General features: G+C 42.2%; 2 protein-coding genes across 2 annotated transcripts; one reads left to right on the top strand and one right to left on the bottom strand.

Annotated features, from left to right (window-relative positions):
* Positions 1-1,132: 1,132 nt before the first annotated feature.
* On the top strand, positions 1,133-9,031 carry tnfsf10 (TNF superfamily member 10). The gene is made up of 6 exons (XM_034147981.1): positions 1,133-1,363; positions 2,182-2,307; positions 4,949-4,994; positions 5,192-5,308; positions 5,846-6,090; positions 7,037-9,031. The coding sequence occupies exons 1-6, from the start codon at positions 1,256-1,258 to the stop codon at positions 7,244-7,246; spliced, it is 852 nt and encodes a 283-aa protein (XP_034003872.1). The 5' UTR covers positions 1,133-1,255; the 3' UTR covers positions 7,247-9,031.
* Positions 9,032-10,345: 1,314 nt separating this feature from the next.
* On the bottom strand, positions 10,346-17,319 carry msl2b (MSL complex subunit 2b). The gene is made up of 3 exons (XM_034149517.1): positions 16,011-17,319; positions 12,904-14,282; positions 10,346-12,041 (listed from the first exon to the last, which is right to left on the bottom strand). Exons 1-3 carry the CDS (start codon positions 16,150-16,152, stop codon positions 11,745-11,747), a joined length of 1,818 nt encoding a protein of 605 aa, XP_034005408.1. The 5' UTR covers positions 16,153-17,319; the 3' UTR covers positions 10,346-11,744.
* Positions 17,320-18,211: the final 892 nt, after the last annotated feature.

Below are 18,211 nucleotides of genomic sequence, written 5' to 3'. Positions count from 1 at the left end.
AAGTACTCACAGTAAAAGAAGCAATTCTACATTTTAAAAGTACTGCATTTACAAGTAAAAGTCCTGCATTCAAAATGTTACTCAAGTCAAAGTACAACAGTATCGGCATCAAAATATACTTAAAGTACTCCTTGTGCGTAATGGCCCATTTCAGAATTGTATATATTGAGTTACTGGGTTAATAATATGATTATTTATGTGTTTTGATCACATCTGGTTCATGTAAAGCAGGGGTGTCAAACTCAAGGCCCGTGGGCCAAAACCGGCCCGCAACCTCATTTTATGTGGCCCGCAAGAGCTTGCAAAGAATATAATATACAATACAATTGGTGTAATTGTTGAATATTTTCTTTCAATTATTTGCGCTAGACTTCTGCTTTCAGACGTATTTATTTATGAAGTTATTACCAGAACTGATAGAAATCCAATGCAGAGCCAATAATATAATATAATACATTATTTAATATATATGTATAGGTATATTTATATAGTCTAAAAGTTACAACCGGCCCTTAACCATAATGCTAATGTGGCCCGTGATGAGATTGAGTTTGACACCCCTGATGTAGAGCAAATTGAAATAACTGTATATACTGCTGCTCAATATATTAACCTGTACATTTATATCAAAGTGATTTAATAATTGATTTATATTTATATGAACTAATAATTAAAATGTAACTAGTAACTAAAAGCTGCAAATAAATGTAGTGGAGTAAAAAGTACAAAATGCACTTCTAAAATGTAGTGGAGTAGAAGTAAAGTAGCATAAACTGAGAATACTCTAATACTAGAAGTACCTTAATATTGTACTTAAGTACCATACTTGAGGAAATGTACTTAGTTACTATCCAGCACTGGTTAAATGGAGTTGAACAATTATAATACAAGTCATGTACGTGCTGCTGTGCCACTCACTCATATAGGACATTGTTACATCACATGCTGATGTAAATGAGTTGTTCTCACAGTAAGGCTCAGTGCACAGATCCCCCGCACAGATATGAGGCTCACAATAAACCGCAAGGCTATCTGTGTTTGTCCAGCGCAGAAATGACACAATAATCTCTCCAGGAGAAATTCAAAGAGGAAAAAAGTTCACCAGGCCCGACCCGCCTCCTCCTCCTCCTCCTCCTTCTGGGGACGGGGAGGGTAGCAGTCAAGAAGTCAGCTCTCTGCCATTGTTCTTGTGCTGGAGGTCTGAACGCGGCACGGAGACGGCGCTGGTTGGGGAACCGGACGGCGGTCTGTCGTTATGACGGGCTCCGGTCCGAAGCTCGGGGTGCTTCTGCTCGTGGCGGTCCTGCTACAGACAGTGGTCGTCACCATCACCGTGCTGCACTTCTCCACGGCTCTCAACTCGGTAAGGACAAAAGTGAAGGCTCGGAGTGACGAGCCGGAGACGCGCGGAGACTTTTTACGCATCGCCATGCAGTGCGCAACGAGAGTTGTTCGGCTTTTGAACGCAGCTGTAAAAACACCTTTTGCGGACTTTTATCAATTAATGCAACGTCTATATACCAACTCTAGGTGGTCATTGATAGTTGACAGCTTTAAAGGAGCTCGTTTGTATGCGCCCTGGTTCTGTGGCTGCGCTCCAGTGCACGTCTAATTTACGTTCCCTATTTTTTGCACAAAGCAATGCAGGCCTCATATTTTGCGTTTGCTGTAAAATAATAATCGTTTGTACAATGCAGTTTCATGCAATGTGACACATTTATTTTCTGCATTTGAAAACAGAAAAAGGACAGGACGTATTGAGCTCTGGTTGCAGAGGTGCAGCAACTTTTATGATTAGCTGTGATTATCAGGAAGGTGTGTGTGTTGGTGTGTGTGCAGGCTTGACTCACCCTGCTTGTTATGATGAGGCCAGAGTCCTTGTGTTACCTGGATTCAGTCCAGCTCCACTCTCAATCTGTGTTTACGGGAATTAATCATACAATCATATGAAGCAGAAATACATGAGGAAATGAAACGTCAACAGATAAGGATGGACACAGGCCAAGCAATTATGTTGCCTGAGGTTCCCAGAAAACTTTATCACAGGGATTATAAATGTGTAAAAGGATGGTTTTAGGGTTGGAGATGTACATGATAGTTTTTGGAATATATCTCTCAGGCGTGTTAGAAGAGAAATTGAAAGAGACATTTGTTCTTATGGTTCCATGTTCTTCTTGACAGATGAAGGAGACGTTTGCCAGGAGCAGCGTGTCCTGCCTAATGGGCGCTGACCTGCAGAGCTTCACGGCGGTCCGGGGGGATCCTTGCTGGCAGGTCACTCAGCAGCTCCACCTGCTCATCGAGAAGGTAGGAGAAGACCAAAAAAAAACACCCACTGACGTCCACACTTAGAAACTCACATGATAGATATCCAAAACCTGATCATAAATCACCGGGCTGCTTCATGCATGACTTCATCACCTTATCACACAGAATGACCTGTACATATCAGTATTTGTTGATCAGCACATAATGGCTCGATGATCATTGGGCCAGATGCTGAGATTTCTGGCTTTCATTTCTCAAAATTCCCCCCGGTCTGTTGTGGATCAAAAAGTCCCCCACCCATAGGATCTTGGAGACATTAATAATCCCCCCACACTTAATCTGAAAAGGCCTACAAAGCAAATGATAGATAAGCGTTAATATTATCATTAGAGTATTTTCACGGGGTCTCTTATTGATCTGACTTTTAGTGCTGTTTTAAAGTATGATAAATATCCAGTACAGTAGGGTCGAGATTAACCAAACAAATAGTGCATTAGTTGTTAGACTATTTTGACAGTTGAGAATTGATTCAGTCATCAAGCAAGAATGCCAAAACTTCTCTGCTTAGAGCTTCTCAAATGTTTTAATTCAATGCTTTTTATTTAAGAAACAACACAACAGATCTTTATTATACTTCACACAACTCTCTCTGGAGATTTTAAAGAGTTCAATCCCTTTTTTTAACACAAGAAAGCACACTTTAATCCTATTTTCTGTAACTTTTCTGTTGCATTACCAAACATGAGCAAGATGTTCCCGCAGGTGCATCATTTGATACTGAAACTTTGTGTACAGGCTATATAAAGATATCATATTTTATACAGACAGGAGTGGTTTCTCCCCCCCCCCATTTTTGGAAAAACTTGTTAAGAAAAGGTGAACACAGTTCCCATATATGTGACTAAGCAGGAGCTAGGTATTTTGGCTTTTTGCCTATTGCCACTGTGATGACATGTTCCTTCAATCCATGAAAACAAACCAAATGTGGATTAATCCGCCGCTGAAAGTAGTCCCAGACGAATGAGAGACGGACTAAAACATTGTGGTTTTCCTGAAATGTGTGTAGGATTTAGTGACTTGTAGTATATTGAAACATATTATTGCTATATAATATTTTTAGAGCATTCCTGTGCTGCTTATCTCTGAACAAAAGCAGGAGCAGAAAAATGCTGAAATGATCCAAAATCACTGTCTGCAGACGCACAATGAGCTCCTTCATAGCTGGAGATGTGAGGTGATCCTGTGTAGTTTAATCAGCACAGGAATGTGTTCACCTGCTACACACACACACACACACACACACACACACACACACACACACACACACACACACACACACACACACACACACACACACACACACACACACACACACACACACACACACACACACACATTTTACATATCTTTTCTTCCTTAACTTGATGCGTATTATTTGTTTTTGTTTCCTTCTCTCACTGACTTTGCTGCTCTCTTGAATAACACATGCCGGGTATTTCCTGTCTCAGCGACTTGATTAAATTTAGCTCAGTAAAAACACGATGCTGGGACATTTTGAAATGGAACATCAGCCTGTGCTTTCAACCCAAGACGCAGAGTGAAAGCACATTCAAGGCTCTGGTGAAGTTTAATCTTGTTTTGTGTTCTTCTCTTATTAATATGATTCAAAGATCTGTACAAATGCATTTTGTTATTTTCAAACCAGTTTCATTGCCTTGATACCAGACCAATGGGATTTGACATGTAGTTAAACCATGATTTGAAGTTACTTCGGAGGAATGAAATCCATAATAAATGGAAGAAACATGATGACTTGTAAATATACGTTATTAGAGACAGGAGGAAGGATTTTGTTCCTATAAGTCATGGGGAACAGGAGACATTTTGATTATAGTTTGAGCATCTAATTAATTTTGGGACAGAAATATACATGAAATAAGACTATTCTCTGATTAAACCTGCAGGTCTTTCTTTGTATTTCATCCTGAGGTCCTGTGGAAATAGAGTCTTGCGGGCCTAAAGAAGAACAATAAAAACAGTCTGAGAACCGTTACAGTATCTGTTACCCATAAATGTGGGTTCCCGCTGACTGACTGCAGGTGAAATTAGCTCACAAATGAGTTGTTTTTCTTTCCCCTCCCTCTCAGTTATTGCTGAAGCTGTTAAAATATTTTTAAAGGGGGAAATTAAACCTTTGCAACCTCTACTGGCAACCATTAGGAACCGCAACAACATAAGCTATTTATTAACATTCATATATTGGAAACAAAAAGTCTAGTCTGTCCTCCCTTCTGTAATGCTTTCAAAATGTTTAAGGTTTTTCAAATTTTCTTAACATTTCTGGAAACAAACTAAACAAAAATACACACGAACAGGATTCGCTACAGCTTAGAAAATCGTTTTCATCAGTTTGGCAGATGTTGCATCTTTTTGGAGCCAATTGGTTGGGTGAAGGAACGTAAAACAGAAGGAAGTGGGAGAGGGGTCGATTACCAACAACGAGCTGTTACCAACATGAAGCCTGCTCTGTATTCCTGATGCTAATGCCAGCTGAAGTTCAGGCTTCAAGTCAGACGAAGGGCTGCTGGGTACACATGTGGAAGGAGCTTCTTGGCAGAAAACAAGTGTTGCGTTTGGAGTCTTTTGTTTTATTAAATGTTTTCTCCTGTTCCCCCTGCAGTCTCTGTCTCAGCGTTACCAGAAGCAGATTTCGTCGGCAGTCAGAGGTGAGAAAAATAAACTGTAAAACACAATGACCTTTGACCTCCTGTATGTTAATCAGAGGACCTGGTATTGCTCAGCATTTTACCAGTGCAAAACAAATTCCCCACATTTCCTTGCAGATGCAGTGTTGTCTTTGATAACTCCTGTTGTTGTTACCTGGGCACATTTTCATGTTTTGTTTTGTTTTCTTCCGCATCAGATGAAGTTTCTCGGGTGCTGCCCTCTCTTGTGATAGTAGACAGAGGTTCACCTCGGCCCAAAGTCGCAGCACATGTCACCGGAAGCTTTGTGCCCAAACTGGAGCGAGAGGGAGGAGGTGAGTCGTGCGGAAACTAACGTTGGAGTCTGAATTTAACAAAATAATGTAGGCCGTTTGATTTTTAAACTAATCTCTAAAGGTATGGATTGATGATCTTTGAGAAGTGATAGCCTACAGACTTTAATTAGATTTTGGGGGATTTGACAAGACTTAAGACGTAGTTATTTGCTTCAGGGCTTCATTCATATGTACAGATCTAATTGTCTTTGTAATATAAATCAGCACCAAAGTACATTTTAACTTGAGCCATTTCAATTCAGTCCGATTAACTAATGGAGGCCTGCATACTGAAAGTCAGACTGTCTGAGAGGCCCTATTAAAATGCTGCTTTTCTAAGGACATGAGCTGAAAATGAGCTATGGCTAAGCAAAACATCACATTGGTTGCATTTGATTTAAATAAAAAAAATCTCTTTATTTATCGCCCCTATCATATTAATGAGTAAAATATAACGAAATACATTTTGGGGCATTCTACTTCCCATTTTCTCTTGTACATTTATTCTTAACATATTTTTATTTTGTACCTCCACAGCTCCAGTCTCGGCAGGGCGCCGGGTGCAGGGCCAGAAGATCTCCTGGTGGGAGGGGCAGAAGGGGCTGGCCTTCCTGCAGGACGTCCAGCTGGTGGACGGGGAGCTGGTGGTCCCGACGCCCGGCCTCTACTACGTCTACGCCCAGACCTACTTCAGACACACCCACTCCCTGGAGGAGGAGGGCGAGGACGGAGAGGAGGCCCAGGACAGAGGGAGACCCCTGCTGCAGTACGTCTATAAAAAGGTGAGGAGGGGGACATCATGTTTTATACTCTCGCATGATGTTGAGTGATTCTGCAGCTTATCCCTGAAATGTTTTTATCATATGGCTTTACCTTAATTTGACCCTTGTGGATTTTCTGACTCGCAAGTCATTTTAATTTAAAATGTAACCTGCCCTTTCCCTCGTGTAGATGCGTCACATAGTTATTCTGCAAATTCCTTCATCACACTTTGTTTAGCCTTTATTCGACCTGACAGTAGAAACACAGACGTAACATAAGGAGAGACAGGGAGGGGTTGTATGCAACAAAGGGCTCTGGTACAGAATTGAATCAGACTTGTTTTACATGTAATGCAAGTTGCCGTGCACATTTAGAACTTGCTACTTTTAAATTAGTTTTTGTGACTGAACACGGCAGACTGATGATTCAGATATTTTGACAAATGACTAATGAATCCAGTCATTGAAAGCATCTGTTGTCTCACCACGTGGCAAACAGCCACAACAATCTCTTTCTGCTTTGTCATGAGAAAACACAGGCTCTATTTAAAGCTGTTGTAAAGTAAATAGTTTATAATCACAATGATAAACAGTTATTGTGAAGTTTCCCAATAATGTAATACAATTATGATCCAGCCCAAAAGTCAGTGAGGTGAAGCCAAATTAATCTGAGTTAAGTTAGAACAATAATCTAGTTCTTTTTTCATACTTAATACGTTTTGAGGGAATTCTTGGACCGAATAAGGTTGAGGAAAGCATTTGCCATCACTGCTTTTGTGATGGCAAAACTAAACGCACATGATTGAAGACGATAAGATATGTTCATAGTTTGGAATGATGCCAACTGGCAATCAATCAGCTGATTTAGAGATGGTAGTGGTGCACGGGCGATGCTAGTTTAATAAAAAGAAGGTCTTTTAGGTCTTATTCTCAGTATCTCACCTCACTCACCTCTCCTCCCCGTCAGATGGGCTCTTACCCAGTTCCCATCCTGCTGATGAAGACGAGCCGAACCTCCTGCTGGTCCCGGGGATCCCAGTTCTCTCTGCACTCCGCCCACCAGGGGGGGCTGTTCCCGCTCAGCACTGGCGACCGCCTGTTTGTCACGGTCACCAACGCCTCCGCGGTGGACATGGACGAGAAGAGCAGCTTCTTCGGGGCGTTTCTCATCAGCTAGACGGTCAGATCCGGGACTCTACGTTGAGCGATCTCGGTGGTAAAGCATCGGTCTGGAAGAACCTGCTGCCGCCTCTAGACCCCTCCTTACAAGGAACACAAATGAAAAACTGCAGCAAGTAGCATGGAGAAAAGCTCTTTTGTCAGGATCACAAATCAAAAATATATTTGACAACACTGGTTTCACATGCGATGTGAATGTCTAAGAGCTAATCGATCAACAAATATTTGTTCTTAAATGCATTCGAGTTGATGCAGCTAGGACTAAACAGAGATTTGAATTTCTGTTGTACAGACATTTCCTTAAGGCAGACTTCAACAATTTAAAATGTTTATTACTTAACGAAGTTCCATTTGGTCTAACCGGTCTCGAATAGCTTTGGTAAAACCTTAATCAAAATGTTTTTTATAAGTTTACAGAACTTACTTAATTTACGCAGGTTAGCGTCCGTACGCAATTTTGAGCTGAGCTTTCCTTACGGTGTGAACGGCTCTCAGATTTTCCACAAGAGGGAGCTGTTTTTACGGCAAATGTTAAACTTATTTAGAGACATGCTCACATCATGCCACCTTTAGGAAAGGTGAGTTGTAGCAGTTTAGACTTTTATGCTTTAATTAAACTCAATCCATTTTATTGATTTATATCAAATGCCCGTAAAGTTGGAGTCCCTGCCTTAAAGAATTGTTTGTATGAATCTTCAATCAGCTGAATATCAGTGATGATCTGAGTTCCTGGATGTGTTTGTAAAAATATGTAAATATTGTGCAATATTTTGTGTTTTTTATTTTTCTAATAAGCCTGCAAAATCTGGGTCTTGAGGTCTTAATGATCTCTTTTTCTCTCCCTAATGTCCCCTCAGTAAGATGTCAAACATAAGGCTAACTTCTGAGAGTTTACTGACCACGTGCTACTGCTAACATTAAAACCGTAGCAGCCACATTGAAAGATTAAAGCTAGAAAATCACCACCTTTTTCTTGATGTGCTTTAAAAAGTTTTACAATGTTATAACGGTGCTCCTTATAAATCAGGCTCTGTGTTTTGGTTGGCAGCAGCACCAGTCTCTCTGCTGTTGGCTCTTCCATCCTAACCCCGCTCCAAATGGTGCATGTAATGCTCCCTAAATGGTTGGGTTTCTGTCATTCGGATTAGCTGCAGATGTGACCTGCAGACTTGGAAAACAATCACGCACATCAGCATCCAAACAGCAGGAATGTGGGATGTATTGCTTTTGTGATGTATTAAACTGTTTGTAATAAATACTGCAGTAAAGCAAAAAACTAAAAGGATGTCCACAATAATGAGTTCCAATTAAGGCCTCCTTTTTTACATTTACAATGACATGAATGCTGCATTCACTGTAGCACTTGAGTCACAACAAAATACCTTTTTCAATTTCTTGTTTTTGCAAAAAATTTATAGCGGTTTTCAAGTTGTTTCCATCATCAAAATTAAGTGAGAAATGTAAATATAATTTCAAAAGGTGGTTTGAAGTTGATAAGATAAGGAGGGCCTTATTGTGAGGTTATCAGCACTGTTTTTTTTACACCTGATGAGTGATTTAAATGCAGTCAGTACCTTGGGGAATGTTCGCCATCCATTGGATAACCTGGAAACATCAGTCAGTCTTTTTTGTAGCTTGGAACACCTGAAAAAAGGCATCAAAAATAAAACCTGTACACTCATGAGGTTGTAAACAATCAAAAACTGAATGTGAATGTAAATAAGCGGTGGTTTTGTCTGTAAATATGTGAAATAAAGACACTGTCAAAGTCCTCTGATGCCCATAGAGAAGAACATTACCATCATCTTTTTCAAACAGATTTGTATTGTTTTATTTCTAGTGAATACTAGGTTAATAAGTTTTGAGTTAACAGTATTAAAACCTTTAAAAAGCAGATGGCGAGGGTTTTGTAGAGTTTATCATTTCTGAAATTCACATAACTATTACTTCGAAAATGCAACCTCAGATCCCACGTTGAAGGATAGAAAGCACGTGGACCTTTGCTGATTAAAGCATGCTGTAGTGAAGAATTGTGCAACGTGGTATTAAGCTTTAGAGCCCTGCAGTTTGTCAAAATCAAGAGATCAAAGCGGCAGGGACTCAGTCAGCGAAAGCCTGGAATATTTCAAATCAGACTCCAAAAGGCCACGGATCGGTCTTTCATCTGGATCGCTTTCTTCCTAGATCTCTAAAAGCTTTTGTTTTAAATAAGTCCCTTAGTAGTTTGTGCAGTTAATTTACCAGATGAACAATACTGTGTAGACTTTGGAAGGATTGTTCTCACTTATTAAAGGTTTTGTTCCAAGCTACTCAAAAAGGCGAGATAATTACAAGATGTGGACAGAATAAAAACCTTCCTTGCTCAGTCTTCTTAATAAGATTTGTTGGAAGTTCGCCGATGTTTGAAAGGGAGTTCTGCCTTCTAGTAATGATTGATTATGCAACATAAAGCTTAATGCTCAGGGTATATGCAGGAATCCTGAAGTCAAATGTAATACCTTTCAAGACCTTTTTTAAGACCCTTTCCATACATTTTAAGACCTCATCGCCACTTCGAGTTTTAACCGGTTACATTGGCGACACACTTTACCTCACATTTACTATATACAGTATTGATTGTCCTTCCTCCTTATCTTCCAACCATTTGGACGCAAACTTGCATTTCCTCATAACTATGTTGTTTAACAACCGGCGTAAACGGACCTTCGCGCGCTATCAAGCAGTGAGCGCGCGATGTCCTGTTCAGATGACGTCAAATCCAACGGGATGCCATAAATAAACTACACAGAATCACACTACACACCTACGCAATGATTACATGCAGGCAAACTTTAGAATACTACCTCTTTGGACAATGTATATACTTATTGAAAACAAGCTAAATGTAATACCTTGGAAAATGCCGTTTAATACTTTTTAATAGCCTTAATTTTCGCTAAATTGATTTATCAACTTGTAATACTTTTTAAGACCCCGCGGACACCCTGAACATAAAGCTTAATGCTGCCCTCTAGTGGATTGATTGCAGCTTCTCAGGAAACGGCTTGTCAGGAAGCTTCAGACTACAGAAAGAGGGAAACAAATAATGACACAACACTTTTGTAAATTTTTGATTTTCTTTCTTTTCTGTGGAAATATGTTACAGTTATATTACAGGTATTTAAATGCCCGAGGGAGAACAAAAAACGTTTGGAGACTAACACTAAGAAGGAGACAGCAACTTAACTGACACAGAAACAGTCCAGACTGAATCGACACGTAACCGGTGTTAGGAGATGTCCAATAAATACTGAAAATGTTGTTAACGCAACTTATTAAACACAGAAACTGAATAACAGATGAGGAAAACAGGGTGTGCTGTCCTTCTAGTGTCCTCTGTGGTTTTTAGCAGCATGTGTGTAGCTTTCCAGAAACCCAAAACTTGTGAATAACAATGTGCAGAGCCTGCAATCAACCAGAGTTTTAAACACAAGAAGAACAGGTCAGAAATACGGTGGTTTTAAGCTAAGTGAGAAAAGTGCTTAATACAAGAACACGCAAACAGGACAACTTGCATCGTCAACATATATACCAGCAAACCAGGGACAGAAGTGTTGTCCCCCACCAGCCAAAATGGTTGGTTTACTCCAAAAATCACGACTTTTTCAGTTTCATATAAGTTTTTTAAATATACAATAACATTTAAGAATAATGTTTAGATGTCTGACAGTGACTCACAGAGTATAAACATTCAACAGACGAGACTGAAACTGAATTTGGCTGGTGGTGTGAAATTCATAAACTGGTACTTGCAGCAAAAGATATCAAAAATGTTATTACTGTGAACGTTTTTAACTTTAACAGTTATGTTCAGGACTTTTCTTTCATTTCATAGTGGTCTACTGAATAGACAAAATACAATCTACATTTTACCCGTGTGAAAATATTCTGGTTGAATGCAGGTCTCCCCCTGCACCATCCTCCATTGGTTTTGAATGTAACTTATAAAATATTTAATAAAATGTCTTCTTAAATGGGAACTGATTCCTCCATGTACAAAAAGTTTCTTTATATAAATTACACAAGTCTCTGATGATGTCTCTGTTTCTGCTAATACAGTTCATCTCCAAACCAAAGCCTTCCCCTCACACATACACACTCACATGCTCACTCACACACACACGCATACACTCACACACTCCCAACCTAGCTACACAACATGCTCTACACATGACCCATAGTAGAGGAGAAAACAAAAACTATCCCACTGAAAGGAAATCTCTGCGCATACAGTAACGCTACATCTCCTCCTCTCTCTCTCTCTCTCACTGTTTCTGTATGCAAGACCACAAGCATGGCGCAGTTTCTGGCGATGGACGGAGGACGCCTCCTCAGCCTCAGCTGGTGACCCTCACCATCGCCTGTCACTGTAGCTGCCTTCTTCACGCCCAGGTGAACGACCCCCTGCTAGCGGGGCGGGGAATGTGCGTAACGACTGCCCAGAGGAGGGCGGGACCTCAGCAGTCAAATCGCATCTCCAGTGAATCCTCAAAGGCCCTGTTGTCGTGCCCCGCCCCCGATAAGAAGCTGGCCGTGACGGGCGTCCCTGTAGCCGTGGTGACGTTGAGAAGGGTGTTGCCGGGGGAGCTGGTGGCCGGGCGCAGGGCCGCCGCGGTGATACTGGTAAGGTTGATGCCTAGCGTGAGACGAGTCTGTTCCAGAGCTTTCTCCGGCACGGCGAAGGCTTCCAGCTTCTTCTCTCCGTTGGCCATGTAAGAGTTCTGGCAGCCGCGGCAGATACAGTCCAGACATGCCTACAGAACAATAATCAGAATTAATATCAGCAGTAGTTGTTTCAATCAAAAACTGCAGTTACGAAAAAGTCAAGAATGAGCCGTCAACAACAATTAAGCCGATTAAGGAATATTTGTTTTTGAAGCAATTGCAGTAAAGTTTGAACTTCTACAGCCCCGTGAAAAAATCGGCATAATATATCTGCTGACGAGGACCATGGGTCGGGTTAGAAGCTCCAGAACAAGCAAGTCAATAAACCTTGATTGAGCAAGTTTTTTTTCTATACCAGGTTTCACCACATTAAAAACAAGGCAACTGTATCATTAAATTCACAGAAAACAACAGGTTATTTTGTTTAATTTAAACATCTGCAAAATAGTCTTCAAGATGTCATAGAAAAGGTAATGTTTTCTCTCCCTGAATATTTAAATGTTTTTTAAAATATTTTTATGTTAGTTTAATATTTTATGTTAGTTGAATGTTGTTAAACTAAATTCAGACATTCATGGTGTCATTTTTAGCTGAAACGATTGCACGTGTGTTGAGTATGTGTGGGAGTTTGCAATGAAAAGAAAATCACTATTAGAGGTAGCTGCGGTTTTAAAAGTGTGGGAACTACTTCTACAGAGGACTCACTTCCCTAATAGCCAGAGCTCTTTATGACTGAGTCAACAATCATTCATCCTCATGCCTGACTGCCACAGAAACTATATATCAGTTAGCTGTAATGAGCCCCTTGGTGGCAATTAAATCTGTTAATATATATGCTGTTAGCGGTTAAGCATATCCAAACATTAGTGGTTTTAACAGGGACAGCAGCGTTAGCAAAACAGCAGACTGGAGTGTGTGTGTATGTGGGGGGGTTTTCAGCATTGTGCTCACCTTGCGGTTGGAGTAGCAGGGGCAGCGCTGCCCTCTACAGGTCAACACTGAGGGGTTCTGTGTGGCTCGGCCGCACTTGCAGCCTTTCTTTTCCACAGGCTTTTTATACAGTGGCTTTGAGGGGCTGGGTGGGTGTGTCAGAGGGTGAGCATGGGGGTGTTGGGGTATCCTGTCACGGGGTTGTGTACGGGGCTTGGGGGTCCCTTGCCTGGCCTTGGTGTAAGCCTTCTTGGGGCCCCCATGGTGCTCCACAGTCTTTTTCAGCGCCTTGTTGGAAACGAGCACAGTCTTGCCCACCTTGGGGGGACCACCATTCGGCACCGGGGCCAGGTGTGGGTGAGGCGTGACTGCCGGGTACATAGGCTCCTGTTTGGTGGTGGCACCAGGGTGAGGGTGATGAGGGGAGCTGTTGGCACCGAGGGGAGGCCCCCGTAACAAGCTGGAAATGGGGAGGGGCTGCACCTTCTCGCTGTCGCTTTCTGAACGGGAGCGCTTGCGGTGGTAACGAGGGGGGACGTGGGGGGTGACAGTGGAGGGCTGGGGGGGAGGCTGCAGGGAGGGCTGCGGGTGAGGTTGCAGGGGGCGAGGGCTGTTCCCTTGAGGGAGGCAAGTGATGAGGCGGGAGGAGTCAGGTGGACAGTGAGGCCCGTTGAGGCTGGACTGAGGTACTGAGGGGGGGCAGTCCAGATGGGGGAGGGGATCAGGGTCAGTGTCTGTATCAAGAGTCCTGAGCACCTCCTCCACGCTCAACAACAACGGCCCCCCACTATGTTTCTGGTCATCACCAAAAGTGCTGATTTCACAGAGCCCCGCCTCCCCTGTGACGCTCACACACACAGGAATCTCCTCCGATAAGCTCTCCTGCTTTGCAGCGCCTACACCCGTCTCTATGGTGACAGGCTGCAAGGAGTCCGAACTGAGCAGACCGTTACAATCATGAAGCCCGTTCACACTGACGGTGCTTGACTCCTCCACCTTGAGCTCTTCCACCTTGAGCTCCTTTGTAGGCGGAGCTTCATCAGGCTGAACCACGATGGAGCTGGAGGCCGTGGGCGACAGGCTGGCTGAATCTGAAACGTCCTCGGCCTCCGGCTCGCTCTCAGCCAACGTGAGGCCCTCGTTGAGGATGGCCTGGAGGTCCGGCGAGTCGCTGGCGGCGCTGGCTATGTGCGGGGCGAGCGGCGACTGCGTGATGTAGAGACAGAGCTTCTGGTAACAGTGCACCAGCAAGGAGAGCTGCCTGTTTTCCTCAAAGCGGGAATAGTCTTTACACCAACTACATGACGGCTTCAACTGCATCCTCTGACCCTTACAGCCTCGACAGACGTAGTGCTGACATGATGAGTTGGTGGGAGCGATAGGGTCCTGCAGCAGATTACCTGAAGATCAAAGAGAGAAAGAGCAAATGTTTAAAACATGAATACATCACACGTTTCACAGGAATAGTGCAGAGCAGCTCCCACTGATGATTAATTCACAGATTTTCACAGGAGCCAGTTAAAGCAACAGAGCCTGACATCAATAGAAGTGTTATCTAAGCAACAAATGTCACATAAATGTCCAAACAAACCCACATCAAATACATTATAACCGTGGATTTAAAACTGTCAGTGTAGCTGAATTTTTTTCCGGATTTACAAAGCTTGCTTCCTCATTTGTTGTTTTTTTGCTTCGTAAACTGATGTGTATTTGTTAACCTGAGCGGGGCCTGGCAACTTGCCAGACTGGATGACAACCGCTCTTTGAGAGGAGCTTCCTTAGCAACGCTGGTCGCTAGGTAGTGCAGCTGCAGATTGGGGGAAAAAGCATGAAGGTCCATTCATGAGAAACAACAAACCTTACACACTCTACACGGCCTGCCTCATAAATCCCACATAACTGCATAGAATCTATATTTAACACAATGTATGGACTGCTTTTATATTGATTTATTATTTATATAGTGGAGGAGGTTATGTGCGAGTCCTTTAATAGAGTGGTAGCAATCACAACAAAACACTCTCCTTTACCCTGTACTGACTATGGTTAGGGGGGAGAGTTACTACATTATGGATGAGCAGTGAAAACCATGCATTAGATAAACCACCAAAATAAATCAAAGATGAGAAGAAAAAAAAGGCTCCCTCGCTCGAATAACAGACAGTTTTCTATTACATTTACAGACAGTAATATATCATGTTTTGATTAGACACCGTAAGGTACTACTCTACTTTTTTTTGAGCACATATTTTATTTGGTTGTGTATTTGGGGATTACAAGGGTACGAAAGAGATTAGGTGCATAATATAGTGTGAGGCAGACTGCTATTCAACACGATACACCGAGAAACGCCCCGATGCTGCCTTACAGCACACAGAGGGGGGTGTGTCACGGTGGGTGTTGCTGAGAAATATGATGCGTTCAGCGCGCTTCGGAAAATGTGGTTTCGTCTCATCATAAACACGACGTGTAATTCATTTAAGTGAAGCTGCTATGATGTATAGTCCAATGCTTGACAACATCATTCAGAATGAGTTGATTTCAATTCCACTAGGATGTGTGTTACTAGTTGATGATGTACATGTAAGCAGCAATGTATTGTTGCACCTGCTTTAGGGAGAATATCATATGTATTCTGTATTAGTCGGTTAGTTTGATAGTAATAGGATAAATTACTATTCAACAAAACATGTTTTAAGGCAACATAATTCCACCACCTGTCAAAGCCAATGTTTAAAAACATATTAAACAATGATTTCCTATTATTTATTTTTGCATTGCTCAATTCACAATCTTTTACTGCATTATTTATTCAATTTTATTTCACTTCGTTTTCTCCTATTTGTATCGTTATTATTAATTCACCACAATAATACTGTTTGCAAGTACCTTTAACTGAAATGAGTACTTGCTTGCTCCACACCACTGTGGATTGTTGGTTCATTTGTCATTACTAGTTCCGATTGATATATTTCCGACTGTAAGTGAAAGCAGCCTTTTTTAAAAGGTTCGCTCCCACTGCAAGCACAGCTGACAACAAGGCACCCATACTCCACATCTCTCCAAAAAAAAACACCTTTCTCACCACTATCACGTTTGTAAAATTAATAAAATCCACACAAACTTACCACAGACAAGGCAGGAAAGGGACTGGCGGAAGAAGGGCAACAGCTTGCAGAGCTCCGCGAGGGCCCGGGGGTCTCGGGGGTCGCACTGCAGCACCGAGCGGCTCGCGGACACGTAGAGAGAAGTCGCATTCACCGGGTTCATCTCAGCTGCCTGTCCCGGGGCTCCGGTCCGATGTATTAATACGTCAAAACACCAAAATCACACAAACAAACAAACCGATGGAGGCAGCGGTAGAGCAGCGACTCCCGTGCTCTGTGCGCTAAAATCACTGTTTTTGTCAATGGAGTCTGGTGGCTTTGAAGAGAGCATAGATGGATGTAAAGGGCTTCAATTCCAAGTTGGTAAATCCCACATATATAAGAGTCTGCGCAAGGAGCAATCGAGGTTACTCATCCCAAATCACATACTCAAAGTAATGTCCCAGCTCTGAAAGTACTGCTGCTTTTGGTAGGAAAGATTATAAATGCATCCACAATCAGGCCGATCATGCATATAAACATCGGCTCATCCACGTCGATGTGTCTTGTTTCCATACAGTCCGTGAGTTATGATTAGACAAAGCATCGTGTGGCGCTCTTTCCTCCGTTAGTGGCCTTACTAACGTTACTTACAGCTGGATAGCTAGCAGTAGACACTCGGAAATTCAAACAGGGGCTTTCGTGGCAAAGTGCTCCGGTTTGCAGTGGTTTGCCCCGATAATGCCATAGTCCACATGCATGCTGGTCCCGTGCTCTCACGTCGGTCCAGAGCTGGTGTCAAACAAAGCATTTATTATCTCACACGGAGGCTCCAATTTGGCCAGGCAGTGCAGCCCCAGCAGGCTCGTTATGGTTGTGTTATTGTTCAGATTCAAGGCGGCTTGAAAACAAAACAGGCCGCCTCGGCTCCAAATGCTCCTCTTGGGTGAAACACATCAACAGCAGCACGTCGACATGAAGCGGGGAAGCTCGTGAAGAGGTTGTGGTTAATAAAACTAAAGTAATGTCAAAGCTCTAACGCTTTTTTTTGGTGTTAAGAAAAATGAACCAGCACAAGCACCGAGCTCTGGTGACAGTGCTTGCCGCCTGAGGTGCACCAAAAGCCGGCTACAAAAGAAGGCCGCTCCCCCTCTTCTCGGGATTAGCGAGACTCTCTCGTACGCGCTAGTCGCCTACGCGGGAATGTAACAGCAAAATCAAGAGTTCGGACGAAATTATGTCCTCCTGCAGCTTTTGGTAGACCCCCAGAGTGCCAGGGAAGAGCGAAAGTGAAATAAATCCGTATTTGTGTACCTTGCTATCGTTAGCCGCGGAGTATTCCTCATATCTCCCGTCGCTTTTCCACACACAAACAAGGGGGCGCTGTTGCTCAGATCTCGCGAGAACACGTAACGCGGTCAATTTAAAAAAATACAATGGAATGGCCACACATGGTGGAAACTATTTTTAGATGGAGTAAACACATTTATTTCACAATGGCAAAATTAAGCAATGCATGGTGTTACGTTTGTATTAGTCTTTTAAACCAGATACTTTTATTTGTAATATTACAATATTGTAAATGTTATCTATTTCTTTAACCGGGAATACTACATTGTTTGAATGTAAACCTTTTTTTTTATAACTCAAAACTGTCAAATGTTGTCAAATAAAAGAGAACAAAATCAGCCTGAATAATTCAACATGTCCCATTAGTTTGTGTTGTGTCATTTCCAAGTATTTTAGTCAATATGAACCCCCCAAAATTAACATAATAAGACAGAGGAAATTGTCTTTAGTGGTAGCAACGGTCGTAATTATTCCAGCTTGTTTAAATGCGATAACGTTGTGCAATTCAAAGAAGAGGTCGTTGTGAGGTGCTGTCATGAAAAAACAAGGTGAACACGTAAGGTGACAATATGAAAAAGCTGAGTCACCATGGAAACCTTTAGAAAATTCTGTTTAACTGTTAAAATAGCTACAGACAAACGCCCTCCCAAAGATATACGGATAATAATGTTGACACACTTGCATGATGCAACACACAGATACTATCTATCAATGAACCTTGCCCATATCTTTCTTCCTCTTTTTCTTTTGTCTTGACGACGCTGTTCATATGTGAGACCGCTGACCAGCAGGGGACTTTCCACTTCAAGGGTGTTGTTGAGGCAAACAATAGCCCACATTGTTAACTAGATGTTGCTTTTGAATGACATTAGAGCTGCTACAACTAGGTACAT

This window comes from Trematomus bernacchii, unplaced genomic scaffold, assembly GCF_902827165.1.
Source record: "Trematomus bernacchii unplaced genomic scaffold, fTreBer1.1, whole genome shotgun sequence".
NCBI classification, from domain to species: Eukaryota; Metazoa; Chordata; class Actinopteri; order Perciformes; family Nototheniidae; genus Trematomus; species Trematomus bernacchii.
The sequence above is the reverse complement of the archived record's forward strand: the minus strand, read 5'-3'. Positions and strand labels throughout refer to the sequence as shown.